This window comes from Mirounga angustirostris, unplaced genomic scaffold (assembly GCF_029215605.1).
Source record: "Mirounga angustirostris isolate CCGP_5_RB_7025 unplaced genomic scaffold, mMirAng1.0.hap1 SCAF_6, whole genome shotgun sequence".
Classification (NCBI taxonomy): Eukaryota; Metazoa; Chordata; class Mammalia; order Carnivora; family Phocidae; genus Mirounga; species Mirounga angustirostris.
This window is the reverse complement of record NW_026991714.1, coordinates 24,245,683-24,273,632: the sequence shown is the minus strand read 5'-3', so window position 1 is coordinate 24,273,632 and position 27,950 is coordinate 24,245,683. Positions and strand designations below refer to the sequence as shown.

At 50.1% G+C, this 27,950-nt stretch overlaps 2 protein-coding genes across 12 annotated transcripts in view; one reads left to right on the top strand and one right to left on the bottom strand.

Annotated features, from left to right (window-relative positions):
• Positions 1–6,911, top strand: part of RASSF5 (Ras association domain family member 5) — a 64,938-nt gene extending 58,027 nt beyond the window's left edge. For 2 of the 3 annotated variants that reach the window (XM_054507921.2, XM_045876919.3), the window contains 4 exons: positions 638–748; positions 1,915–2,212; positions 2,663–2,778; positions 4,440–4,800. In XM_054507921.2, the coding sequence (XP_054363896.1) occupies positions 638–748; positions 1,915–2,212; positions 2,663–2,778; positions 4,440–4,592 (678 nt within the window). In that variant the 3' untranslated portion in view covers positions 4,593–4,800. Of the gene's footprint in view, positions 1–637; positions 749–1,914; positions 2,213–2,662; positions 2,779–4,439 lie in introns of all 3 variants that reach the window. The other variant, XM_064593920.1, reaches the window with a different exon arrangement.
• On the bottom strand, positions 6–27,932 carry EIF2D (eukaryotic translation initiation factor 2D). 9 transcript variants are annotated; one of them, XM_064593913.1, is made up of 15 exons: positions 27,682–27,927; positions 26,546–26,736; positions 25,375–25,458; positions 24,546–24,636; positions 21,711–21,818; positions 19,818–20,086; positions 19,194–19,311; positions 17,521–17,566; positions 16,977–17,080; positions 16,707–16,856; positions 16,247–16,336; positions 15,431–15,526; positions 14,269–14,389; positions 11,015–11,189; positions 6–679 (listed from the first exon to the last, which is right to left on the bottom strand). In XM_064593913.1, exons 1-15 carry the CDS (start codon positions 27,735–27,737, stop codon positions 588–590), a joined length of 1,791 nt encoding a protein of 596 aa, XP_064449983.1. In that variant the 5' UTR covers positions 27,738–27,927; the 3' UTR covers positions 6–587. The 9 variants fall into 9 exon arrangements, with proteins under 9 accessions (XP_064449983.1, XP_064449987.1, XP_064449989.1 ...); XM_064593917.1 differs by lacking the exon at positions 6–679 and adding an exon at positions 5,668–5,828 and having other exon boundaries at positions 24,505–24,636; positions 27,682–27,931; XM_064593919.1 differs by lacking the exon at positions 6–679 and adding an exon at positions 5,668–5,828 and having other exon boundaries at positions 19,818–20,077; positions 24,505–24,636; positions 27,682–27,930.
• Positions 27,933–27,950: the final 18 nt, after the last annotated feature.

The window sequence follows — 27,950 nt, the reverse complement described above, 5'->3', positions numbered from 1 at the left end:
TATATATAAAAAAATTCCTGTATAAGTGGATTCACGCAGTTCAAACCTGTGTTGTTCAAGGAGCAACTGAACTTCTTATGTGCGAAGTACTGTGGCCGGTGATGTAGGGCCTGGGCTGATGCTCATGTGCCCTTGGTCCCCTGGATCTGGGTGAATTGCTGTCGTTCCCATCAGCATATGCTGGGACCGTGTGTACATTCCTGTCTCTCCGGCTCTCGTTGCTTCCTCCGGGAGACGGTGCCTTGCATTTCTCTGCAGCTCCCATAGCATCTCAATGCAGTCTTTTCCCTAGTAACCCTCAGTAAGCAAATGCTGTTCTGCTGATGCACCGAATTCGTCGTCCGTGCCGTGTGCTGGGCACGTTCATATTAGTCTCGCAGCAAGCCCGAGGGGTAGGCATTGGTCCCATTTCACAGGTGAGGAGACTTAGATTTCAGTTACTTCCCCGGAGCTGGCCGGCTACCCAGTGGCACCACTGGGATTTATCTCTGATTGTTCTCACCCTGCGCCCGTGAGATTAGTTTTCACCGCGCGGGACTGGTGCTCCCTTATTCGAGGTCTTTGGGAGGGTCTGGTCCTCCCCTTTCTCATCCGGAGAACCACTGCGCACCCACTCTCACTTCTGTGTCTGTTCCAGAATGTCTGTAAACCCGCCGAGGAGACGCAGCGGCCGCCCACACTGCAGGAGATCAAGCAGAAGATTGACAGCTACAACACCCAGGAGAACAACTGCCTGGGCATGAAGCTGGTGCGTCCGGGGAGGGGGGGGGGGTGTTGGAGGGCTGCCCGCCCCCACCCGGCCCCGCCCTCGCCCTCGCCCTCGCCAGCCCCCACCCGGCCCCGGCACCCGCCCACCGCCCCCGGCCGCCGGCCGCCGCCCCTTCCACTGGGGGCTCCTGTGCTCTCCCTCTGGATTCCGGGGAGGCCCCTCGGAGGCCCCTCCCCTTTCTTCAGGCCTCGGGAGGCCTCGGGGCTTGTGCGAGGCCGTCAGGGACCCCCGCGGGCTGCGGGGAAACAGAATGGGCTTTAGAGTAAGATCCAGGTCAGTCGCTGGCTCGTCCCCTGTTTCGCTTTGGGAAACCTTCGAGCTTCGGCGTAAAATAGAGATACCAGTGCCCATTTGTCGGAGCTCTTGTGGGAATTAAGTACCGTACAAAGACCTCAAGAACTGGTATTGCTTGGCCCCCAGGAAGGCCTCACGAGGGGAGTTCGCAGCTCCTGTCCTCTCCCTCTTGGTTGGTGCACTTCTACCGCCTGCGTCTGGGGAAGCTTCCCGAGACTGCAGAGCTCCGAGGGGAGGCTCGCAAAGGCCATCTGCAGTGGGAAGGGGCGAAGGTAGAAGAACCCTGCCCCCTGCTGGTGGCTGCTGGCTCTGGGGCTTCAGCCAGATGGAGCGCTAGAAAATCCAGTCTCCCACGGTCCTGGGCTTAAGTCTTGCAGGCTGCCCCGTTTTGGGAAGAAATGCAGGAGGAAATGCAGTGGGCTGGTTTTGCGAGGACCTCATTACAGAGCCTTCCTGCTCCTCCCTGGTTTGGAGGGACAAACTAGAGAGGCCACTCCAGACCCTGCCTCCTAGGAGCGGGGACTCAGCAAAGGCAGGGCACTGGGGCAGGAAGCCTGAGCCCTGGGAGGGAGAGCCAGAGCAGCTCCTCCTGTTCTCTCGGGTTGCTGGATACTGCAAGCCTTCTCCTGGCCCAATGCGGGGCGGGCAGGGGGACATCGTCTCTGCCCTCTGGCACCTGCAGGTCTGCAGACACAGGAAGGAACTCGGGGCGGGAGGGGAGGGCCTGCCTGGGATGGCACTATTTGGAAAGGCCTCTGCACCCCCCCCCCAACCTGGTGCAGTGACTCAGAGTGGCAGATGGGATCATGCAAGATAGACGTGAGCGGACCCATATGACGTCCCCTCCGCAGAGTGAAGATGGTACCTACACGGGTTTCATCAAAGTGCATTTGAAGCTCCGGCGGCCGGTGACGGTGCCTGCTGGGATCCGGCCCCAGTCCATCTATGATGCCATCAAGGAAGTGAACCTGGCGGCCACCACCGACAAGCGGACATCCTTCTACCTGCCCCTCGATGCCATCAAGCAGCTACACATCAGCAGCACCACCACGGTCAGCGAGGTCATCCAGGGGCTGCTCAAGAAGTTCATGGTTGTGGACAATCCCCAGAAGTTTGCACTTTTTAAGCGGATACACAAGGACGGGCAAGGTATGCGAGGGCAAGCTCCCCGTCAGAGACCACCTCTCCCGCTAAACCCCTGCCAGACTTGGGAGGGGAGGGCTGGGCTTCCCCGGGGCGCCGCCGCCCAGCCACGTGGCAGAGAGCTGGCTGGTAAGCTCATGCCTGCTCCCCGCGCCCCCCACTTTATATGTGACTGCAGGAAACCACAATGTGGGCTCCCACTTCCTAATCTGTGGCATGGGAGAGAAACCACCCACCATTCCTAATCTTTTGGGGAGGGTGATGTGAATGGAAACATGCGTCAAACTCTGGGCAGACACTGAAGATAAAAGGTCATCATGCCCTATTCATGTCATTAGATTCATTTCATTAGGCTGAAAGGATGGCTCCTTCCCGTTATGGCCACCCCTTGTCTGCATTTCCATCCCTGCCCCTCTTTTCTGAGATGTGCCTCCAGCCCCCTCTCTTGGTTTGCAGTGTTCTTCCAGAAACTCTCTATTGCTGATTGCCCTCTCTACCTGCGCTTGCTCGCCGGGCCTGACAATGACGTCCTCAGCTTCGTGCTCAAGGAGAATGAAACCGGAGAGGTGGAGGTAGGTCTGGACCCCTTTGCTCGGTGCCCGAACCCAGCCCTCAGGGCACCCTGGCTGGGTGCAGGTGGGCATTGTCCTCACTGCCAGCATAGGCGGGGGCCACGCGGCAGTAGCCAAAGCAGCTGGGAAAATGGCCTGGGAAAGTTGAGGCCCGGGGAAGTGCTGGGCCGCAGAGGTTTCGCGTCTAAAGCCAGGATTGTCAGCATCCTGGGGGTGCAAGTCAGGGCCGGTGTCTGGCACGGCCTGTGGAAAGAAAGGATTTCGTGTGCTTTTTTCCCTGAAAACCCAGGGTGGAGGGGCACTGAGAAATGCCTGTGTCCAGGCCCCAGCTGTTTTTGCTCCAGGCTGGCCTGAGGCCCCACCAGCTCCATCTCTGGCCTCCACTGGATATGGAGATTTTTGAGCCATTTGCCTCTTCCTGGTTCTTAAAAGCTGGCCTCCTTCCTCAAAGGGGAGTTCATCAGAGTCCAGTCTGGTGGCACGGAGTCGGGTGGAATCAGGCTGGTGCTCTGTGTGGCCTGGGATACTTGGGAGGCATGGAGGAGTGACCGAGGGCAGTTGTTTGTCACGCTGCGGTCAGTGGAGGCCTAGGGTTTGGGGGAGCAGTCTCGGGGGTCACTGTGGAGATCTGGGGGATCCAGGCAGGGTAGGGCCCTGTCCCTTCACCCTGCTTCAATCAGGCAGCTCTGCTTCCGTCTGACTTACACATTAAAGTGCATAGGACTTTGTTTGAAAAACGTACTCTGCTGACAGTGTTTGGACACCGCGGGCCCAGCGCAGAGCTCGTGGGCCTGGGAGTTTAGAGACCGGGCCCTAATTTCCTTTCTGCTGCCGCAAGCCCCGTCCCCGTAGGTCCGTCGCCTCCCGTCTGTGGACTTCAGTCTTCTCAGTTAGGCAGTGTGGGGATTAAGCTAGGTAAGCCTTCATATTCTTCTGTGCTCAAAAGAGCTTAGGAGTCAAAATCCTTGGCTCCACAGGGTGGGGTGGTGAGGGCTGGGGGGGCTCTGCTCCTGGGTCAGCCTGAGAGCAGTCAGACTTGCCTTCTGCCCAGAGAGGCCAGGTCCCATTGGGGCAGGCCTGGGCCAGCTGGCTTCTCCAGAGCTTTACAGGTTCTGGGATCTCATTAGCTGCTCTGCCAGCCAAGGGAGGCAGGGACCCTCATTCCGTGGCAGATGAGCACATAGGACAGAAGGGTGCAGTGATGTGCCCAAGGTCACGCGGTGGAGTCAGGCTGAAACCCAGTCTCCGGAGGCCAAGCCCAGCTCTCCTCCACCTGCCTCTTGAGGGTCTGCACGCTGAGAGCCTGTTGCTCAGCACCCCCAAAGCAGACAGCCAGACAGGCCGGCAGGGGCCCTGGGCGGCCCCAGCATCACTGTTCAGGCCTCAGCTGCCATGGAGAAAATGTAGGATGGTTGATACTCCAAATAAAACACCGCTCATGGACTTGTACCTCTGGGTCATGAGATGTCAGGATTTGAAATATGGTTGCCGGTATGACACGGGAAACCCAAGCTTTCTCCACTGCAGCTATTCAGTAGCAACCCCCCTGTAAGCTGTGTGCAGATGGAGGCAGCGGGGGGTTGGGCGGGGCCCTCAGGTCGGGCGGCTTCTGACCTGTCTCCTATTCCGTTTTCCCCCCCAATCTCCCTCGTGCCTCGCAGTGGGACGCCTTCTCCATCCCCGAGCTCCAGAACTTCCTAACAATCCTGGAAAAGGAGGAGCAAGACAAAATCCAACAAGTGCAGAAGAAATATGACAAGTTTAGGCAGAAACTGGAGGAGGCCTTAAGAGAATCCCAGGGCAAACCTGGCTAACCGGTCCTGCTTCCTCTTCTGGTGCCCGTGGATTTATTTTTATTATTAATTATTATTTTGCAACAGACACTTTTTCTCAGGACACCTGTGGCGGGTGCATCTGTGCCCCCCCTCCCCCGCCGGCAGTTCCAGATGTGGCACGAAACCTCTGAGGGACACGCGTGCTCGCGGGCCAGGCCCCCGCCTGCCACACACCACCTCCGAGGAGCAGGACTGGGGAGGGGAGGTGGTGGTGGCAGGGGCGGGAGGGGGGAGAGAAGAGCCTTGGATGTCAGCAATCCACGAGCCCTTGGTAAGCCAACCAGCTGCCTCTCTCATCACCAAACTGGAATGGTTCGCACCGGCCGGCAAAGGAAAGAAGAAAGGTTTTAGAGCTGTATGTTTTTTCTCTGGGTTTTATTCTTCTTCAATTTCTCTCTTATTTGCCACCCATAGACCTTTATTTATGAGTCAAAAATTGTAGCATATTCCTTGAGCTGGTCGGGGCTAAGCCCCCGAAAGCAGGATAATGCTCGTAAGAGGATTGCCCCCCACTGTCCCAAGGTGCCCGTTGTTCATGCTCAAGGGAAGGTCCTAAAGCCACTGGCCCCAGATGCTCAGGTAGGGAGCACCATAGCTGAGGTTGGCTCAGAGATTTCCAGAGAAGCCACAGCCTGCCTTGGCCCTCATCACTCAAGAGTCTGCACACACGTAAACCCAAAGGCATATATTTATCTGCACGTGTGTGATGCCTCGTCACTTCTTTGTCAACAAGCGTTTGTTTTTAAAGTTACAACTTGGAGTTTCCTATTGCCATCATCCTCACGTGTTTTCACGAAGGGAAACCAGCCATTTGCCATTTTTAATGTCTCCTGCTGAGTACGGAAATCAGGCAGTCAGAGGAAGCCAAAAAGCATTGCAGAGAAATGTGTCCAACTTGTCCTCAGCCTTCCCCCGGCCAGAGAGCAGGGGAGGGCCTGGCCGCCCTGCTTTGCCGCGTGGCCTTCCGCACGGCCTCCTTCCTCCCACTGGGACTCTGGGGTCTCCAGGTGCTGCCAGAGGAGCTGCCTTGAATACAGACGGGGATCCTCCCAACTCAGCCGACTTGGAGTCCTTTGTGTTCCGAAGCCCGGGCCAGCCCGTGGCCTGTGCTCCGCGAGCTTGTGGGCCGGCCTCCGGCTGACCTCAGTGCCTTTTTGTTTTCAGAGAGAGACGGGAGCAGGGCGCACCTGCTTGACGCTTGCTGCTGGCTTGCTCCTGCCAGAAAGGGGACCATGGTGGTGCGGGAGGCGAGGCCAGGGGAGCCCTCCCTCCGAGAATGGGGCGAGAGTCACAGACCTCCTTCCCCTCTAATGTCCTGGGCTTTGACTCCCAATAAGTGATGTCAAACCCCATGGACAAGGTGGATCAGATCCCTAACTTACACCTGTACTGGATCCTTGTTCGGGTGCAAACTGAAAAATAAACTAGCCAAGCAACTGAAGCAAGTGGCCAGGGCTGCAAAGACCCTCCAACGCAGAGGGAGAAGGACTTTTCACGGCCAAAGCAGGGCTGGCTTTCCAGTCCAGCCTCTGAGAGATCACTTCTTCGCTGTCCTCTGCCTTCCCAGGTCCTTCCTGGGTTGGGTTGAGCCCCAGCTTCTTTGTGTAGCCTCAGAAGTCCCCTCCGCAACCCTTGCTGTGTCCACACCGCCCCTGACCCCAGAAGGAATGCTGCCCCCACGTCACAAAACTGTGTGTAGTCTTCAGAGCTGCAAAAGCAAGACAAGCTAGCAGCTCCAAAAGACTTTTTAGGCCCCCAGAACCCTGGTTCTCTGCCATCTCATGCTCAGCCTTATTGCTTCTCTCCCTTAAAAAAAATCTCTCTCCCTGCTGTGTACTAAAGGGCGCGGGTAGAGAGTCCTTTTCCTTCATGCTGCATGTCTTTAACATTAATGGAAGGTACAGCACCTGCTGCAGCCGCTGTGAATGCTGCTGAGAGCCTCCCTCTGGTGGGGGCGGCTATTTTATTTTTGAGAAGGAAAATAAAGTCATGTACATATATACATAAGGGCATATAGCTATATATAAAGAGATAGGGGTGTTTATGAAATAAGAAAATTATGGAAAATTCTGACTTTATCTAAAGCACAGTTAGACCCAGGAGCCACGCTGAGGCCCGAGCCTCGATGAATAGTCTGTACAAAGTATCCCTCCCCCCGGGGGCGGGTATGGTGGCTGGGAGTGCCTTCTATCCTTGTGCTGCCCTGTGTGTACATATTTGTCTTGAGGATATTTTCTTTTTAAATGTCTTTCTTATATGGGTTTTAAAAAAAGTAATAAAAGCTTGTTGCAAAAATGACCCAGACTGGAGAGATCTTCTTTGCCCTTCACCACCTCCTGGAAATTGGGAGCCAGGGGAAAGGGTGGGAATGGAGAAGAGCACGTACTTCTGCACAGAGTCTGATTTTCTCCCGCCAGCGAACAGAGGAGTGAAGGCTGCTGGTCAATCTTGAGAAACCTGTCCAAGCGCGTGGGCCGGAGGGTGCTGCCCGGGTGCCCAGCTGCTGAGCTAGCCCACAGAGCAAGAGAGGAAAGGGGATGTGTTCTAGAAGGAGATCCTTGTAGAGTGAGAAGAGGGGAGGGGCTTTCTGGAGCCAAGGATGATTAAGCATCAGGACAGACTACTGAGGTGGACGATGATTCTTCCCTGTCTGGAATTATTTAAAAATAAGACATACAGGATGCATCTCTCAGAGTTTAAGGTCACCTCACCTAGAGGGGGAAGGCTAGATGAGGCGAGTGAAACAGTCCTTTCACAATAGCACTATCTAACTTCCATCAGAGGAACGGCTCTGTCATCACGGAAATAACCACGTAAGGTTATTAAGAAGAAATTGCTGCCCGCCTTCCAGGAGGGAGCACGCGTAATGCACTGAACGGGGGCCCTTGGGCCACAGAGGCTGGTCAGAGCGCAGCCAGCTCACTCCCTACCTCCATCCAATAGACATTCCTAAAATTATCAGAGAATCGGGCTTGTCTGTAACATCTGTTCGCCTAGACCTCCGAGAAGTAGGTCTTTTAATAACTTCGCCAAAACCTGGCCATGAACCATTTTCTGCTTTTCACTGCAACTCATCCGGTAACATCATGGGATTAAGTTCAAAGTTACTAATTTGACCTTGAAAGAGACGGTTGGGCTTAGCACAGAGAAAAAAAAATCCATTCAACAGCCTAACCTTCCCCAGCCTTCTTACACGTGCCTATGGTGTTCCTGAGGAGAGCGAAGGTGAGTCAGCGCAAACGGGTCACTGTTACTGGAAAAACCACTCAAAGCACAGGTCCTGACAGCACGATCTTAGCAGAACTCTGAGGTAAACCACAGTCCGGAGTGGAAGTGCATTCTAGAGCCACCCTTGCTGTTTACCGGCTTTGTGTCTTTAACAGAGATCAACAAGGCGAGACACAACCTCTCAGCCTCCAATCAATTTGTGCAAGGTAAATCATGTTTGTGAAGGAAACTTACAAAGTACTACACGTTATCTGTGTTCATATAAGGACCATATTTCCTTACTACTACACATACCACACTCCCTCAGATCAAACTGTCTGTCCAAAGGTTCTATGTCATAGAATCTTGTTTGGGGTCAATTTCCAAAAATCCCTTCCTCCGTTCCATAGGCTCATGCTGGCAGAGAGAGGATTAGTAAAATTAAGGAGTTTACTTACAGTGAGTCATTAGTGACAAAGACTGTTATTCTAGGTCTAATAACGAAAGGTAGGAAGCGTCACACACGCACTTTCATAACCATCCCTTTCTTCCTTTCTAGCCCCAGATGGGTTATTTGTGAATAGTGTGGATATTTTCAAGTGTTTCTTATCTTGATTTATAAAAAAAAAGGGGGGGGATGAGAAAGAAAAAAAAAAGTAAACTCTAATTGTTTTTTGATGGTAAAACCAAAAAACTCTAGAAGAATTCAGCTCAGCTCTCACTCCTTCCTTTTGTACAAGGAGTGCTTTGGTCACAGAAGTGACTCCCAGCAACTAAGCAGGGACCAGAGCAGTGCTTCTGAACCTTTCTGGCAGCAAGTGATCCTGCTGGGCACGTGACAAAAGCATGGGAACCTCTCTTGGGAAAAGGAGCATACAAAATCCTGCACACCATTTCAGGGAGTTCACAGACTCTCTGAAGACCAACTGAAGACCCCTTCCACGAGCCCCCAAAAGTTGGATAAGACTCTTTCCTGTAACAAAGCCACCTCACGATTTACCACGGCGGGCGGCAGCGTGCCAGCGCGGGGGAAGAATTGTGCAGGGGAATCCAGATGCTTTCATGATTTCTTCTACCTGTCCAGCCGGAATGCTGCTGCCATTCAGAGCCAAGCCTTTCTTCTTTGGCCTGGCTTGATGGCAGAGAACAGCTGAGTGCCGCTTCTGGGCGACTAACTCTTTAGAGATGTGAGGGGACTCTTTTGGGGCAAGGACGTTAATTAGCGGGTAGGAACAGATGAGCACGAGGCTGTGGACTATCTGCTAGAGGGGCTTTCAAAACACAAGGTCCTACCTACCTGAGCTTTGGATGAGTCACCTGCCCTGAAAGCAGGAAAGGAACTAAAACCACTGAAATCACATGAATAGAAAAGGCACTCCACTACCACCTCTCCTGTCGATGTAAATTGACGTATGACTTGAAAATGTAGTACAACAGTCTAGCTAAGTGGAGGAAACCAGATTTAGATTAGAATAAAAATTTATTTTGGTAAAGAATTATATTTTTTCATTTGCAAAAGCTGAAAATGCTCGTATAAATGACCAGCCCAGAGCCTGGATTTCCACTGGATCGACCACATGAGACAGGAGTCTGTTACTTCTTCTTGCCGGGTTTGGAGGCCTTTTCTAGGCCTTGGATGTGTTTTCGAGGAAGCTGATAGTCTTCTACAATCCAAGAAGCAGAAACTCCTAAGTGGGGCATGCCCTCCCCAACACCACCTATGCTTTGTGTCACAACGTCCCTCCTTGGCCCCGACCCCCACAGGCCCTGACCCACATGGCTACCTCCCACCCCCGGCCCCACTGTGCGCCCATTCCCATTATCAACTTCTCTTCAGTCAGCCTGCATCCCGTGACCTGCTCTTCCACACCCAGCTCGAACCCAGCTCCTCTGAGCAGTTGTCTGGGATGGGCCATTTATCCTTATACCTCATGGCTGATGTGTGTATTTTAGCAATTTTCACTCTGAAAGCCACTTTCTAGATATACTTGAGGCATTCATAATTTTCTCAGGAGAGAGAACGTGTTCATCTGCGTTCAGTCATGTGCTTGTCTATTTTCCTCTGTATTTCTTCTCAGCACCTCCTACCGGGTTCTTCACTTAAAGGGGTCAACTCCAAAAGTTTACTACAGGGTACTGCCTTAGGCCCTAAAATACATGTGCTTATCGAGCATCCACTATGTGCCAGGCCCTGAGCATGAAAAAGGGATGAAGAAGGCAAGGTCTCTGACTTTTAAGTTGCTCAGTCTAGCAGGGGGTTCAGACATTAGAAAAAACTGGTCAAGTGGCAGACACTAACCAGAAAAATAAACACAAGTAGAAAGTGCCACATAGGCAATATTTTAAATGCTAATTTAAGGACAGAAAAAATGGGACATGCTCTGAGACAGGCTTCCCGGGACCCCTGAGCTGGGCCGATGAGACCCTCCGTTGGGCAGACGTGGGCTGTGGGAGGGCACAGTGCGCGAGGGAACAGGGACACAAGCACCGAGTGTGCATGGGGAACAGTGAGGACAGCAGTGCGGCTGAGGCCTGAGGTGGGGGTGGGGGGCGGTGAGAGCTGCCAGAGAGAGCTCGAGGGGAACGGGAGTTGGACTGGGAGGGTCTTATTTATTGAGCATAGGGGCCTGTTCTGAAGGCACTGGCGTGGCACAAGGAGTGTTTAGAGGAGAGTGATGGAAAGCGGACTCAGGCAGAGGGGACGTGAATCAAGGACAAGCCGGAGGCTGGGTGACCCAGAGTTGGGAGAAAGAACTTAGGCTCTGGGGTCTGACAAAGCCGAGTCCGGAGCCCAGCTGCAGCGCCGAACAGCTGAGTATCTGAGGGCAAGCAACTGAGCCTCTCTGAGCCTCGGCTTCCTCAGCTGCAAAACACAAACAGTTCTGCTACATCGTTCTGATGAGGAGAGACGGTGCCTGCAAAAAGCCCAGCAAAGTACCCAGCGTGGTTGGGATGCTCTATAAAAGGGAAAACCAGGAAGAAAACTACTCCAGTGGTATGGTGGAGAGAGCACGGACTCGGGGGGCCAAAGCCTCTGGCGCAAATACCAGCTTGGTCTCTTGCCGGCCCCTCACTACACACTGACGGCCACAGACACATACATATGTACGGCTGTGATGACTAGAGGGGCTGGAGTTGGTGGGAAGGTTCTGGCCAAGTCAGACCCGCGCTCCTTCTCCAGAGGAGATGCTCACCAAGTAACAGCCGGCTGAGATGACGGACCTGGTTTCCCTGGATCTGGACCTGCAGGCCGTCCTTGGCCCCAGGGGCAGGGCTGACAGCCGTGCTAGCCTGGCATCGCTGCTGGAGCACGGCTGCCACCGCGTACGGGTCTAGACCGTAGGCCTCCAAGTTCCGGACCACAGTCACCTGCGGGGACAGAAGACAGGTGGTGGGCGGACCGCACGCCCTCCCCTCCACAGGGCCTGCTGGAGCCTCCGCAGCCTCTTCACCCGCCACGTTCACCGTCCCGACAACCACGGGCCCTTTTCATCCACATCGTTTATTTTTATACTTCCTGATTCTTTCCGTCCCATCCAGTTATCTGTGTTATATACTTAGTAGAATACTCTCTATCCCACCTGCAACATACACTTTTTTAAAAAAGGCTTTTTGTTATGGAGAATTAAAAACATAAATAAAAGTAGAATTGAATACCGTGCTCCTATGTTCCCATCATTTCAACAATTATCGACTCATGACCAACCTCAATTCACCTATGTCCCTGTCCCTATTGCTTTAGAGCAAATCCTCCTAAACATCAGATCATCTTATCTACAAATGCTTTAGTGCTTATCTCTAAAAGATAAGGGTTCTTTTATTTATTATTTATTTATTTATTTTTGATAAGGGTTCTTTTAAACATAAAGACAAAACCATCATCATACCTAAAAATAAATGGACAATAATTCCTTAATATCAAGCATCTCATCAGGAACACAAATATTTTTCTATTATCAACTGCACAAATGACTTATTTGTGATTTTGAGATTAAAAAAAACACTGACACTTAAAAAAAAGTCACAATTCTTCCCTTTTTGAAACAAGTTCTCTTGAATTCATGACTAGAGATAGTAGAGTATGTTACCATCAGGAATGGGTTGGGAAGGGCTGCTTTCAGTAAAGTCATAGGTTCCAAATAACCCAGGCTTGTCAAGGGACTCCAGCCCCAGAGAACCTCAGAATCGATAAGACATTAGAGGTCACATCTATTCCCTGATGTATGCACTCTGGACTACATCTTCCCCCAACAAGTGGTCACCCAATTGTTGCTTGCAGACCTCCAGACAAGAAGAACTCCCTATTTTGGAAAGCACCAGTTTTAATTTGGGACAATTCTAACTGTTACCGTTAATATTAATAGTGTTTCAATAAGCTAGTACAAATGTCCCCTGCTTTTTCAAAGTTCACGGTACACCACTTCGCTCTTATGAAAAGACCTACATTAGTACTTTTTTTTTGCTAACTGAAAGAAATCCGGAGGGTTTCACTCTTACAAAGAAAGGTGAAAAGTGAACATAGCGCTCAGCACTGGTTTTGCAGGGAGCCCGCACAGAGCCAGCGCGCACCCCGAGCAGCAGCGAGAGGGGGGCCCCCGCCAAGCTCCTGCCCCGGGGACGACACTCAGCACCTCAGCGCCCAGCCCCCAGATCTCTGAACTGTGTCTGGGAGCATCTGTGCTTTATCTCCAGTTATTCTGTGCATCCGTTAGCAAGACGTGTCCTGACGTATCAGAAAAGCCTAAGAGAGTTATTTTTTGGGGTCTGGGAATGCTCAAAATTTTTTCCATATAAAGTCATGGTAATTGCTTCTTTGCTTTACCCCATTTCAGCTGACAAAAGGTTTCATAGGAATGCTCCACTTTCAGCTAGCGGGGGAAACCTGTATATACAGAAATTGCTTAGGACAGAGTCTGGCACATAATTACACACCCAAGAAATAGTGGCTATTGCTAGTTATTATTGAGGTTCTCATTTACTCACTGCTTAAATGCCAAGTACTATTCTAAGTGCTTCACCCATGTATTTCCTTCATTTGGCCCTCACGATGCCTTATATGGTGGGTATTATCCCCATTTTTCATATAAGAAAACTTCAGGGAAAAAAACATTCACTTTCTCAAGGACAAACAGCAAGGCAAAGGTCACATTTGAGCCCATATCTCTAATGCTAAAGCCCACTTGCATAACCCAAACACTAGAAAGTTCTTTATCTGGAACCCAAGTCTGTCTGCTTGGGATTTCCATCCAATAATCCTATTTCTGTCTTCTCAAGGCATCTCAGCATTAAGTGCACTCCTTTTCCCAAGGACAGCTTTTCACACACTTGGGCCAGATAGAATTAGCTCCCTAGGACTCTGTGTTGCCAGGCTACACACACTCACTTCCTTCAGCAATTCTTTATAAGCTGTTTTTCCCTGAGCAAGGCCCAAGAGGTAATAGAATGAGTAAGAGCTGAAAGCCCGTAACAGGTCTAGGAAAAAAATAAAAACAAAATCTTGTTTACCTTTGTAACTAGGCTCTAGCAAGTGTCCTAGCACAAAATCCTAGAGGGTAGGAGGTGAGAGGGCCAGCTCTGCCTGTTTTATACAGGGCCCAGCCCACTCACACAAACATGGCTGTTTCATAAACAATCTTTGCGGTGTTTGAGGCCAAAATCTAAAAACCTCCAAACACAGGGCACCTGCGTGGCTCAGTCAGTTAAGCGTCTGCCTTTGGCTCAGGTCATAATCCCAGGGTCCTGGCATGGAGCCCCATGTCGTGCTTCATGCTCAGCGGGGAGATTGCTTCTCCCTCTCCCTCTACAGCTCCCCCTGCTTGTGCACTCTCTCTCTCGTTCTCTCTCTCTCTAATAAATAAAATCTTTAAAAATGAATGAATGAGGGGCGCCTGGGTGGCTCAGTTGGTTAAGCGACTGCCTTCAGCTCAGGTCATGATCCCGGAGTCCCGGGATCGAGTCCCACATCGGGCTCCCTGCTCGGCGGGGAGTCTGCTTCTCCCTCTAACCCTACCCCCTCTAGCGCTCTCTCTCTCTAATAAATAAATTAAAAAAAAAAAATCTTAAAAAAAAAATGAATGAATGAATGAATAAATAAATAAATAAATACATACCTACCTCCAATCACATTAGAGAGACTAGAACTTAGCAGGGATATTAAATCACCATCTTCCAACACTGTGTCCTTTTTTTTTTTCTTTAAAGATTTTATTTATTTATTTGAGAGAGCATGCAGAGAGGGAGAGAGAGAGGGAGGGAGAGAGAGAGAGAGAGAGAGCACGAGCAGGGGGAGGGGCTTAGGGAGAGGGAGAAGTAGACTCCCTGCTGAGCAGGGAACCCAGCGCGGGGCTCAATCCTAGGACTGCAGGACCATGACCTGAGCCAAAGGCAGACGCTTAACCCAACTGAGCCACCCAGGCGCCCCTCAACATTGTGTCTTTTTAAAAATTACCTTTTTATTAGACGCTCTCTGCGCTAGGGTGATGTCAATTGGGCAGATTTTGCCTTTCTTCATAACGGGCTCTTGTCCTGGAAAGGTCACTTGATAGGCAGGCTGCAATCTTTCCAAACATCTGAAACAGGAGTTCGTGAGCTACAGACTGATAAAGCCAACAGAAATCATCTCATTCCCCACTGCTAGTGGCAGCTGGGTGTGAGCCAGGCTCGTGTAGGCAGCGGTTTGCCCCAGGCTGCACTGAGAATCACTGACCTCACCTAGGGGGCTGCATCCAAGACCAATTAAATCAGAAACTCCGATTAGGCATATATGTTTTTTAAAGATCCCCGAAGTATGGCCAAAGTCAAGGCCCAGGGATTCAGGGAAGGGATTCATTAGTGACTTGAGCCCCTGGAAACTGTCCAGTGGTCTGGTCTTCTGACACTCTGCCCAGGCTGCCTTGGGGAATTGACTTCCTGTCTCAAGACTCTCACGTACCCAGCATGGTAAAGTGCTGCTTCCCATCTGTGACGTGTTCCGACTCATCTTCTAGAGAAAGCCTTTACCACAAAGAATGTCTACCTTTCATCTAACCAGATTTTCTCTTGGTATCATATATACTGGGACTGTACAAACTTTCTATAAAAGGCCAGACAGGAAATATTCTAGGCTTTAAGGGCCACAGGGTATGTGCAACCACCCAACTCTGCCCTGGTTAGCACAAAAGCAGCCCACAGACAATGAACAAATGGGTGTGGCTTATTTACATCAACAGGTAGCAGGCCAGATTTGGCCTGTGGGTTGTAGTTTGCAAACTCCTGATAGAAATTATTTTCAGTTTTGTTCTGTGGAAAAGAAAGAGCATAGAGTCTTTCCTTTGATGACTTTAAGACAATTCCTCCCAGCCTCTTTTTGCTTCTAAATCTTTTTGAAGTTCTTATTTTTAATTAACTGTTCTTTTTCTTTCTCCCTTTAAGTTCTCCTATATTGTGTTGGCTCAAACCATTCCAAGGATCCTCCACATAAAAATTACCAAGCCTGTGTTTATGTAGACTAGTATCAGTTGAATTATGGAGAGAAAGTCAAAGACTGAGACAGCGATGATTCTAAAGTCCAAAGGATAGACAATAAGGGGAGGGGACAGAAACGTTTGAGAGGGACTGCCAATCCCCACTACCTGGTCAGGAGACTGTCCCATGGAAGCTTCAGGACTGTGTGCTGTTCATTTTTCTCTAAGATGCAGTCACATAGGATGGGATCCAATTTCACGAGACTAAAGGGAAAGAAGAGGCAAGAAGGAAATGCCAGCCCCGCCCCTTCTGACCCAAGGGCCAGCTCAGGATTCATCTCTTCTATGTCCTTTGTAGTCCTTCAGGACCTGAGAACCAATTCAGGGACCAGAGCCCATGAAACGATGCACCCTGTGGATGGGAGGTCCGGTATGTTTTCCAAGGACAAGCGAGCAGCCAGCAGTGGAGGCGGGAGTGGGATAAATCCACACACCAGGATTCTTGGCCCAGTTCTGCTACCTAACCATGATCAGACTGCTAGTTCCCAACTTTTTGATCATGGGGATGTCTTTTGAAAGTGAAAAAGAAAAACGGTAATGGAATGCTCTTCATTTAGTAGTTACCTTTTGTGCCAACTTACTAAGAAAATAGAGGATACCAAAAAGCCATGATGACTTCAGTAAAATTTTTCTAAGCTGCACTTGATTCCTCACAAGGGCATGTGCATTTGGAAAACCAGTCGTGGATGTCTATGAGCTACCACGCCCTCAGGCTACAGCCAGTGTTGACGCCACATATGGATCCGAGCACCCTGGACAAGTCTAGGTGTCCACAGCCCATGGTTTAGAAACCACTGGTCTTGATTCTTTCGAAAAGGCTGTGATCTCCTACGTTCCCCTCTATCCCAGACATCCTCCAAGGTGTATCCAAGTCTGTGCTGTCGGGGATTGACCGATCTTCAGCAGGGCTCCCCAGCCACTCACTTTTTGTTGTCCGCATCGACCAGGTCGTTCTTCTTGGCATAGTTGATGATGATCGTCCGGACCTCAGCACCCTCGAGAACGCTCCCCTTCCTAGGTCAGAAGTGACAGGGGGCGGGGGGTTAGTTCGTGCTGTGCCAAGAGACAAACTGCAGATACCAAGACTCACTCTCTGCTCAGTAGGCTGCTTTCCTTGGCTTTTTGAGCTTTGTTTTCTTCCCTTTCCTGACTGAGGTGAGTAGGGCCTCGTGAAGGATGATTACAGGGAGGAAAGGGAGGCACCTGCTCTCGTTCATTTAGTCAGAGACACTGTCCAGGGGAAGGAGGCTTGAAGCTGGATGTAGGAGAAAGGGGGACCAGGGGCGCCGCAGGTTCTGCCAGTCACAGAGGAAGGCTACTCAGCTTGAGAGGAACTACAGGCCGGAACACCAAGCAGGCAGAGGGCTGCTCTCCAAAAACTCACTTGTGGCCAGACTCCTGGAAGAGCAGGGTCATGCTGGCTGGGACACAGTAGAGGGGTTTTATATCTGGAGGGTGATAGGGCTGTTCCCTGCTACCCTCCTGGATAGTCTGGGAGGTCGGGGAGGGCTCGGGTATGACGAAAGATGTGATCCTAAAACCCAGCAGAAGGAAAGAAAAAACACATTTTATACTAGCATCTGGGCAGTTCCCAGCCCGGGGCCCAGGTGCCTTGCGGTGGCTGAGCTACAGTGAGCAGGCCCCCTGCACTCACCTTGGGTGCTTCCAGTCCACAGCCACAATGCTCTCCACCCCTCTGCTCAGCTCCTCCACCTGTATAATCTGCTCCTGCTGCATTTGCTGCAGGAACTTAGAGAGCTAAGGGAGAGAGGGCCAGGGGTAGGGACTCCATGGATTCCATGCCCATTCTGAGCACCCGATGTGCCACACACCGAGCGAGGCCGCTCCTGGGGATGGACGCATGACAGTCTCTGCCCTCATCAAACCGGGAACTGGGAGGCCCCCGCCCTGAGGCTCAGGGAGTGAGAAGCTGCTACAGGCTAACTGGTGAAGTCTTCCAGAACTCTGGTCAGATACAAAGGGGCGGAAGGGGGAGAGGGGAGTGGGTGCTCTCCCAGCTGCCTCAACCCAGGGAGAGTCTTCTTTCCCCCTCCCCTGTACCCCCCATACCTGGAATCAAAAAGCTTAATTCTAGCCCAAGCCCTACAGACGGGGCTTCCCCAGGGTCCATCCAGCTCATGGCGCGTGTAAGCCTACACATCTCTCTGTGTGGGTCTGCAGAGAAGGTACCTGCTTACCTTTTTGTAGCTTGATTTCTTCACGTCCAGCTGTCGTCCTTCAGGGCTGGTGGTAGACGGAAAACAAGTGAAGCTAACAAAGCTGCTGAGAGGAGGGCGTTTTTCCTCAGCCTTCCTCCTCCATGTTCAGAAAGAAGCTGCTATTCCAGAGCCCTCTGCCCAGGGGCAGCAGCAGAGAGGGTACCGACTTTAGGACGCCCTAGATCACTGCTGTGTAACAGCCCTTTCTGTAAACACGGAATGTTCTCTGCCTGTCATCCAACACGGCAGCCACTGGCTGCTAAGCACTTGACGCACAACTAATGTGACCGAGGAACTAAATTCTAAATTTTATTTAATCTTAATTAGTTTAAATTTAAATAGCCGCATGTGGATAGTGGCTCCTGTACCGGATATAGCTTTAGAGTCCTCTTGAACCGGACCACCACCTGTGGCCTCCAAAGCTTGGCCTCAAGGGGAACCTTGCCAATGTCAAGCTCACTGAGGCAGCTGGGCCAAGGGCGGGACTGGCACTCTATCTCGTGGGCCCTGTCTGGCCACAGCCATTCATCTACTGTCTGCTGACACAGCAGAGCTGAGGAGCTGCAGCAGAGACTGGTCTGCAAAGCCTACGAGATCTGGCTCTTGAGAGAAAGACTTTGTGAACCCCCCCCCACAGCTGTTAGTTTTTGGGGGAGGTTCCTATGAAAGCCATAATCAGGCCCTCTGCTCAGAACTTAAGTTTTCTCTCAACATGTGGCAAGCAATAGCCTTGGGATTCATAGAGAGTCCTTCTAGAACCCGCCCCAGGTTAAGAACCTCTATCCCAGAGAAGATTCTAGGATCTCTTTCCCAGTTACTTATAACCCAGTAAGGTCAGCAGAAATTACCAAGTATCCCACCACATGCTCCAGACCCACCTGGTACAGGACACCTTAAAGGAGCCCACATGTAAGCAGGAAGAGAATTACATCAAAACCACTTTTTAAAAAAACAGAACAAAATTCTCAAAAAGAGAAAAGTTGAGTTGTGGTATACCAATCAAGGAGCAAACCTTCTGAGGATTTTTCCTGGCTGCTTATTAAATGTGAGGTCAGTGAATCTTGACAACAATCCTACAAGTGCTGGAAATTCGGGTTCAGAGAAGCCCGATAACAAGTTCAAATTCACCTTGTTCCAAAACCCTGGGGAACTGGCATTTGCGTCCAGATGGCTGTTTCCAAAGCCCAGGTTCTATCTGCAGGTACTACTGTCTCTCTTGGTGGCCTGTGTTTGGGGCCACCCCAATGGCCTCCCCCCACAATGACTCTTCCTCCTGATACAATATAATGTGGCCCACCTACTTTGCAGGGAAAGTGTGAAGGGGTTGAACGCTCGGAAGAAGCCTCTTGACAAAAAGGCTGCCCCGGGACGCTTCCTGGACAGGATGTGCTGCCTGATTCACGAGCCAGCCCAGAATTACCATAGCAGAGGCAGTGCTCAGAGAATCTCGGGAATTTTAACCTTCATTTCTTCAACAACCTTTCACTGGCTAAAATCTAAGCCTTTAAAACTCAGGACCTGATTTATTTGCCAGATCAACTCTCCACTCCACTGTCTCCACAGCATGTCCCTCAACCAATTCCCCCATCCTGTCCTGACACACCACCAATGCACCAGAGAAAGCCCCGCGGCCCACACCCTGCCTTCCGTACCAGCAGGAGAACATGTGGCTGCCAAGGAGCGTGCTGGTGAGTAAAGGGAGGTCAGCTTTTTTGACTTGGCACTTTAAAGCGTGCAAGAAGCATCGCTGTAACAGTTCATCCATTTGCTCTGCAAGGAAAAGACAAGAACCATATTTTTCTGAAGGATACAGAATGCCTGGTGCAGTACAAGTAAACACCCCACCCAGCTCCACCCCTGCCTCACCCCCTCAGCCCTGGAAGGAACCCATTCCCGGGTCCCAAAGCTCCCAGACTCTCTTGAGCATTGAGCCTTTAAAGAGGGCACACCCCAGAGGAGGGGTCCAGCCACCAGGCCCCCCCGCCCCCCGCCGGCCAGGAGCAAATGCTTCTCTGACAGAGAAGTCAGAACCAGAAGAGACCGCGGAGGCCTCTGTAGCTGGAAGCAGTCCAAATGCCAGGGCACACTGGCATGCCGGGAAGTAGGACTTGTGGGGCAAGGACTCCCTGGTGCGACCTCAAAGGGCTGCATCACCGCCCTCACCAAAGATAAGGACTTGGCCGTCCTAGAGCTTAGGCACCACTCTGGTCGGAAGCAGAGTAGAACACGTTTCCTAAATCGAGAGGAGGTGGGTCCTTCTACTCCCAGAGCTATACCTTTCAGGCTCCTGCTGTCTGTGGGGTCTGGGTTCAGGCCCCTGACGCTGGGGTCTTCTGAGGCTTCTGACAGGGACTTCTCCCCACACATCTGCTGTCGACCCTCGCCATTCGCCTTGTCCTCTCCCTCCAGGGTCAGGCACCTCACGTCTCCCTGCAGGGCGGGGTCTGCCTGGACAGACCCCTTCTCTTCATTGAGATCTGGGGGATCCAGGGCCAGTGGAGCCAAGGAAGGTGGAGAAGACTTGTCTCCAGATCGCCTAGAAAAACTGCACATCAGAAATGCCGAGCGGCAGCCACAGCATTCTCTGATCCTGGTCAGGGTCAGCTGAGAGTCGGAAAGAGTGAGAGCCACAGGCAGGGGTGTCCAGGGGAGGGCAGAGAGCCCGGGCTCTCACCTAAACCCCATTCCCAATTCTGGGCCCAGGAAAATACCATGCCTCAGCTTCCTCATCTCTGAAATGGGGAGAGTAATTGTTGCCTCCAACCTATCCTATCCCAAAGGAATAATAATATCACTCATCCACATCTGGGGACAAAGAAAGATGAAAGAAAAAGCAGTTAAAGAGAAGCCCCCAAAAGGATTCCCCTCACGTGAATTAAAAATAAAACCATTTTGAATTCAATAACAAAAGTAAGGTGGCAAACGCATCCGCAGTACGAGTTTGGTGAGATCCGATCCGAGGCTCAGAGTACATGACAAAGTACAAGCACCCGGCCTGCTCCGGGACTGCAAGTCAGTTGCTTCTGTGTTCTATCAGGATGCGCTCTAACTTGCAGAGTAGCGATGACATGCTTTCATGCCACTAAGCCTTAGGAAGATAGGAAAAAAAGCGATGCCGCATACGGAGCATGCAGCACGAGATGACGGAAACCAAACCGAGTTTTCACTAACGGTTGCAGCAAGTCTCAATAGTATTGTGAATAGTGAGGCCAGACTATGTGTTTAAGCGATTCTGATGAGGTAAGTACATAAATATTTTTAAAAGGTGGGGGCAGGGGGACTGAAGCAGCCACCGGTGGAACAATTCAGGCAACATGACCTTGACAGCCACTGTGCAGACTGACAGAAAGCAGGGCGTCCGGAGAACATCGGTAAGCAGCCCTCAAACGTCTGCGGAGACCCCGACTGTGGTTGTACCTCCTCCAGCAGGGCGGGGTTTGGCCAAGCCTTATAAAAGGAGGAACTCCAAGGCTGGGCTAGAAATGTTAGGATGAATCTACACCAACAGGCCACAATACTTGGCCAAAAGACCAGCTACACCACTTTCAAGAAAAGCCCTATTTACTGTTTTTGGTAAAACGACAAGAAAATAACCAAAGAAGAAACTAGTATGTGGTTTTAGAAAGCAATTATTACAGTGAGAAAACGTGACTTCCATAATGGGGAGGAGATCTGCAATGTGAAACCTGAACAACAGAAAAATGATCAGGTTATGACCGTGGTGCCTGAGGATCTACTCTGCTTTGATTTGGATTCAGAAGTGAGAATTTCTGAGCACTCGCTGTGAGGCAAGAAGATGCCTAAATGTGGGTGGCAGATAAGGCAGCATCTACTGAAGCTATAAAAATAAAGAATATCACAGTGTGGAGAGGCAGAGTAGACAGTCCCTAAGGTCTTCTTCTAGGCCTAGGATTCTACCGTTCACCTAGAAAATAATCAGAGTTCTCTGTAATTTCTTCCCCAAACAAGAAAAAAAAAAAAAAAAGTTAAACCAACCAACCAATCCATCCATCCATTTTTTTCTCCACATTTAGTGAAGAAATGAATGTCTGGAATCAGCAACTTGCCTACAGACATGGCAGGGCCCCAAACTCTCACTTGTGAATCCAGGCCCCATGCCCTCTCCACCCACCCAGCTCTCTGTAAAACAGAAGAGACAGAGGACCCACCACAAGTGGTCCCGGTAGGTGTGCAGCATGGAGAAGCCCCTTCCCTTGAGGCTCGAAGTCAGCATCTCAGCTGTGGACATGGCAGCAACTCCGATGGCAACAGGGGCTCTGAGGAGGAGGAAGCCAGAGACGTGGGTCAGGGAAAGCTTTTCAGAAGGGCACATGTCAGGGGCATCTTTCCACTCATGTGCTAAAAGCACCACATTTGCAAATCTGAAGCAACCGCCTGTATCACAAAACGAAACTCAGTCCAGCCTCAGTTTTCTTCCGATTACCTATAAATACAACTCTCAAAAATCCCTTGACCAAACATTCCCCTTCTGTATAAATAACTCTTCTGTTGACGTTATCACTGTTTGTTTTTATTCCTATAATGAATCAAACCCAGGCAGGACTTGCAAGGATATTTAAAGTTCCCTTTAATTTCAAAACTGTAAAATTACCTCCCCTACCTTAAAGGCCTAGCCATCCTATACAGAGCTTCAAAAGGAAGGACAACTGTATGCCATAAATGAGGCTGTGGTATACCACAGGGAAGAGAGAAGAGATAAACAGTGGCACTAACTCGAGAGGTTCCTTCTGAGTTGGCTCCTTATAACAGGCCTCGCTCTGTGTAACAAGCAATCTAAGAACTGGGTGCGTCCAGAAGATCGAAAACAATCACATTTACAGTAACTACAAAAACTTCCAAAGCCCAAATGAGAAACCGCCTCCGGCCCAGTGTTACTCAAGCATTGTCCACACACTGCCCATAAGGACGGGTGACCAACTGGATAACAGTGGGGGGACATACAAGCCTGGCAGGGTCACCTGGGCACAAGGGAGATGATTCAAGGGCAGAGTTCCCAACCTGAACTTAAGAAAGATGTTTGCTAACCTGGTGTCCCCACTGACTGTCCCCAGAGGTCAACTCCTGCCATGGAAACTTTGAATCTGGTTTCTTTCTCAGTTCCTAAAAGAGGGGTCTTTTCCTTCCACCTCTGGAGGAGTCAATGGCTCAGAAACTTAGGTCTCGAACATGGTTTGTATTATTAATAAACCTCCTTGTACCTTTATTCTCGGCCACAAACCACTCTCAAGCTTCATCCCCCAATACAGTCTAAAGGCCAAACCAAGCAGGCCAAATATACATTTCTGTAGTTTTCTCCTGTTCTGGATAGAATATCGGGAAAGCAGTGACACCACCAACCTTTTCAACTGCAAGTTGTGCCAGTTCAACAAGGAAGGAAACATTTCTAGGTACTTGGTTCCAAAAGGTTCAAGGAAAACAGGAGAACATGAGTAGCAACATTAAGATCTTTGAACACTGACCCCTCCCGTGCCTACAGTCTCTCTTTTCTCTCTCAAAGCAGCAATGAGCAAAATAATGAGATACCACTGCTCACCCGGGATGACACAAATGAAAATAACCCATTGTATCCAGTGTTGGTGGAGTGTAGGAAAACAGGCTCCACATACCCTGTAGGTGGGAGTGAAAATGGATACGGCTTTCTTGTAGGGCAGCAGAAAAATACACCTGATCTTTAGCCTAATAGTTCTGCTTCTTAGTATCCACTCTGGAAAAATAATGGCACTGGTGTCCCTAGAGGCATCAGTAAGACTGTTTGTGATGAAGACAAACTGGAGGCAACCACAAGGTCCATTAGGAGAGGACCAAGTAGGAGGTAAGAAGACTCAGCATAACTGAGCTTGCTGATGTGGAAAATGTCCCCTTGATCTTAAGTGAAAAAACAATATAAAGTATAGTTCTGTTTATTTGTATTTTTAAACATACATACCCAAATCATACATTTTCATACACAAACATATACATGCACTCAATATATGTATCAGATGATACTTCTAGGAGCAAAGGGCTTTGGGGTGAGGGGGGTTTGATTTTTCAGGACTGTTTATATGATTACTTCCTAATTTATTTTTAAAAAGAAGCTGTGTGGTGATGGCTGAACAGCTCTGCAAATACACTACAAATCACTGAACTATACATGTGAGAAATAGGTGAATTTTACAGTATGAAAACCACATTTGAATAAAGCTATTAAAATAATTTGAATAAAAAGGATGATGAGGGGTGCCTGGGTGGCTCAGTCGGTTAAGCGTCTGCCTTCGGCTCAGGTCACGATCCCGGATTCCTGGGATCAAGCCGGGATCAAGCCGGGATCGAGCCCCACATAGGGCTCCCTGCTCAGCAGGGAGTCTGCTTCTCCCTCTGCCCCTCACCCAGCTCGTGCATGCTCTCTCTCTCTCTGAAATAAATAAATAAAATCTTTAAAAAAGAAAAAAGGATGATGATGTGGATGACGGAGAAAAAAATGTTAAGGCCATGAAAAACAAGGAAAGACCAAGAAAATGTCACAGACAAGAGACAAAGAAGACACAACAATTAAATGCAATGTGCTGTCCTAGATCGGATCCTTGAGTGGAAAAAAGACATTTCGTGGAAGAACTGAGGGAATATGAACAAAGTCTACAATTGTATTAATAGGATTGTACCAATGTTAATTTCTTAGTTTTGATAACTGTACTATAGTTATATAAAACATTATCATTAAAGGAAGCCGGGTAAGAACTCTATACTATCTTGGCAACTCTTACATAAATGTAAAATTATTAAGAAAGAAAGAAAACAGCAGCAAATATGCTCAGCTGAGCTATGTGGACACCCACACAGGCTCACTGCCATTCCCCCATGGCCCACTCTCTGCTTTGGGAAAGAAGAACCCATTTTTTTCTTTTAATCCTTTATCTATAAGCTTTGGAAGTTGTCCTTTCTCACCCCCTTCCCCAGTTTTACCTAAGTTTTCCCCCCAAAGGCACAGCGGACAGGCACAGTACCTGTTCCCCACCAAGGCAATGGCACAGAGGTCCCCCTTCTGTACCTGCGGCAGACCGGCAGGGGGCACCACCAGGCCTGGAAGCATCAAATCTGTGGCAAACAAGACAAAAGCATCACAACGCACATTGTGCCTCTAACCAATTCCAAGTTTTACTTCATCATTTATGCATTCACTCAACCAACAAACACTTATGAAGTATCAACTAGGTTATTGATAATGAAAATTAAATGCGGGGCGCCTGGGTGGCTCAGTCGGTTAAGCGTGTGCCTTCAGCTCAGGTCATGATCCCAGGGTCCTGGGATCGAGCCCCGCATCGGGCTCCCTGCTCCGCGGGAAGCCTGCTTCTCCCTCTCCCGCTCCCCCTACTTCTGTTCCCTCTCTCGCTGTGTCTCTCTCTGTCAAATAAATAAATAAAATCTTTAAAAAAAAAAAAAAAAAAAGAAAGAAAATTAAATGCAACCTAAGCATCAGACCTTTTCCCTTTGGGGGGGGCTAGTGGTCAAACTGAAGCACCAAGCTGACAGTCAGGTTCCATGATCTCTTATTCTGCTTTCCAAAATTTAGCTTATTGATTTAAAGTATAGCATATGGTTCACAAAGCATTTTCTGATTTAAGTACAAAGTACGAAGCTTATTGAGGCCTTTCAACAGGGTCCTAGCGGCCCAGGGACCTTATGGAAGCAGCCAAGTGAGGGAGGAAACACACATGGGGAAAAAATTCCATTTTTCAATTGTATGAATACAGGAAATGGGTGCATATATTAAAGTAGTTGGCCCTTACTAAGTAGGTTTTGGCCAATAGCCAGAATATAGGAAAATCCTCTTACCTGCTCCCCCGACCAGTTTTTCGAGCACCAGAGGCCATGTTGTGAACGTTGGGAGAAGGTCAGGATAGGACCACAAGGTGTATACTGCCCAAAAAGAGACACAGAAAGACTTATTGCCAAAAGGTCAATCCCCTAGGGAACTGGCAAGCCAAACACTAAGGGCACTTAAATTAAGAAATAGAAAAGAAACTCAACTCAAAGCTAGAGGGGAGGCTGTGAGGCCCAAAGAGGTTTCCTTCTTAAAGCAGGCAGATACTTAAAAAACTGGATGTCCCTCGAGACTGGGAGGCCCCTATGATTCCACCTGGATGCGGCAGCAAAATGGGCACGGTAGATAAAAGCGGGGACAGAGACCCAACAAGGATGCCATCTGTGACCTCAGAAGCAAGTAAGCGAAGAACAGGGCGCCAGCCTGTAGGAAATGTTGAAACCTCCCCATGTTTATTATTTTTATTCCCTCTGTGTTCACAGTGATTAGCAGTAAAACCTGAGATCAAAAAGGGCCTGTCTGTAGAGCCGCCAAGTGGAGTGGGGGCACAGGGAACCGAAGGCGACCGCGTTGCGCCGCTGCCGCCAAGCTTGGGGGAGAAGAGCCCCAAGTGACAAAGTAGGCGTCAGCAGCTACGGAAAAGAGAAAAGGACTCTGAATGTCTGAGATCTGTGACAAAGAGAGAAAGCAAAGGATCCTGAGAGCCGGGCAGAGCCTCAGAAAGAATCCTGTGAGGTATCTCGATTGAAGTACATCAGTAAGACAGCTGGGTATGTAGTTTAATTAACCTAGCTTCCTTCCTATCACCGTATCTCTTCAGTTTCTTAAGAAAATCCTGCTAATGAAGTTTTAAGAATATTTTTTACATGTCCTGAAATCCCACCCTTTTCAAGACCTCTGCTCCATCCCTACTTAACCCACTATGAATTATTATTCCTTCATCTCAGAACGTCCCTTGCCAACTTATCCTCTTCCTGTGTTAGCCCTGTTATTCTCCCTCCTGTAGCAGTTCTTGATCTTGAAAGACCCAATTCTAGGGACACTGGGTCCAAAAAGACCCTTAGGGATGATATTGGGAGATTTTGCACTTCACGTTTTAAGTAAGGCAGTTTAATGAAAGAAAGGAGAAACAGATGGTAGGCAAGGATGATAGTAATGGCCATCTCCATCCTATTGACATACCTGTTGGATACAGGTTTTTCTCCAGTTCAAATAGGATGGGGTTGCCACCACACACGTACACAGTCACTGCATCCCCTCTGTGAGCATACAACTTCACAACGTTGAGCTCTTCCTTTCCAGGTACTAAGGCAGGGACCTGATCTCTTCCAAGAGTGGGGAAAGCAGTGGTCACATCAGCCCGAAGCTTTCTCCTGCAGAGAGCAAACCAGTACCTGGCGTGAGTCCTGCCTGGACGGATTTTAATACATAGGAAGGACTCCGAAGGACTTCCTATAGAATCACAAGGGCCAAGGAAAAGCTGGTTGATGATGCCCCATTCTCATACACTCTTCCAAAACATCCTATTCTCTTTCTCATCCAATGTCTCATCTATTTTCACATATTCCTGGGGGCAAGTCTTTCCGTTTTACAAAGAAAGAGGACAACTGAGAACCAGCGAGTAACCAGGTTAGCAGGACTAGAAACCCAGCCCTACCTTCCAGACTCCATGCCTCGCCCTTGGACCCACCCCTTTCCTCACATCTGCCCGGCGCATCTGTCAGTTTATGGTTAAAAAGCTATACGAGGGCACCAAGAGTGACTAGAGAACACTGGTTCCAAAATTCGCAACGTGGTATCAGCATCTGCAACACTGCGTAACAGACCCAGCTCTTAAAACGTGGCCCTTAATTAATTCTCTCCCACTTCACCCTCCATCTGTCTCTCCTGCCAGAAGTAACCGCCACACCCTTTTTCTCCCGTAGTTGTAGTTCCCGGTGCCCCTCTGATTTTTCCTAAGGGACTCGAAGCTCTTTGGAGGGCGGGGAACCTGCAATCCTTCGTGTTTGACCCCTCAACACCTTATGTCGACCGCAGTCAGTAAGCGCTGGCTGAATTACGTTTTCCTTTAAACTAACTAGAATATCCAAAAGACAGCCCGGGAGACAAACCAGGCCTGCTCTCCCTCTTCGCCCTCAAAATGAGTCTAACCCACCCCCGCTCCCCGGCTGGACGTTCCCTCGGCCTCCACCCCAGGTCGGCTGAGCTAGCTCAGAGAGGCAGTGGGCCAGCCTCTGCGCTGAGAAATGTCGGGGTGCCCTGGCGGGCGGAGCAGGCCCCGCCTCTCCCTCACCTGTCCGGCCCCTTCTCTCCCTCACCTGTCCGACCCCTTGATGGCCGTGTTGGACTTGACCCGAAAGGCCTTGGCAAACATGTCTGCTCGAGTGGCCTGGGGAGGGGAAGGAGAGCACAGAAGCCGGGACCGTCAGGGAAACGAGAACGCGGAGGCTTCCCGACCCGCAGCCCTGGGGGCAGCCATGCTGGGGCCCAGCTGGAAAAGGGGCCCGGCTGGAAACCTGGGCCGCTCGGCTTCGCGGCCACAGGCGCTGCGGGGACCGCGGCCGGCCCCTAGTGGCAAGGCCGGGAA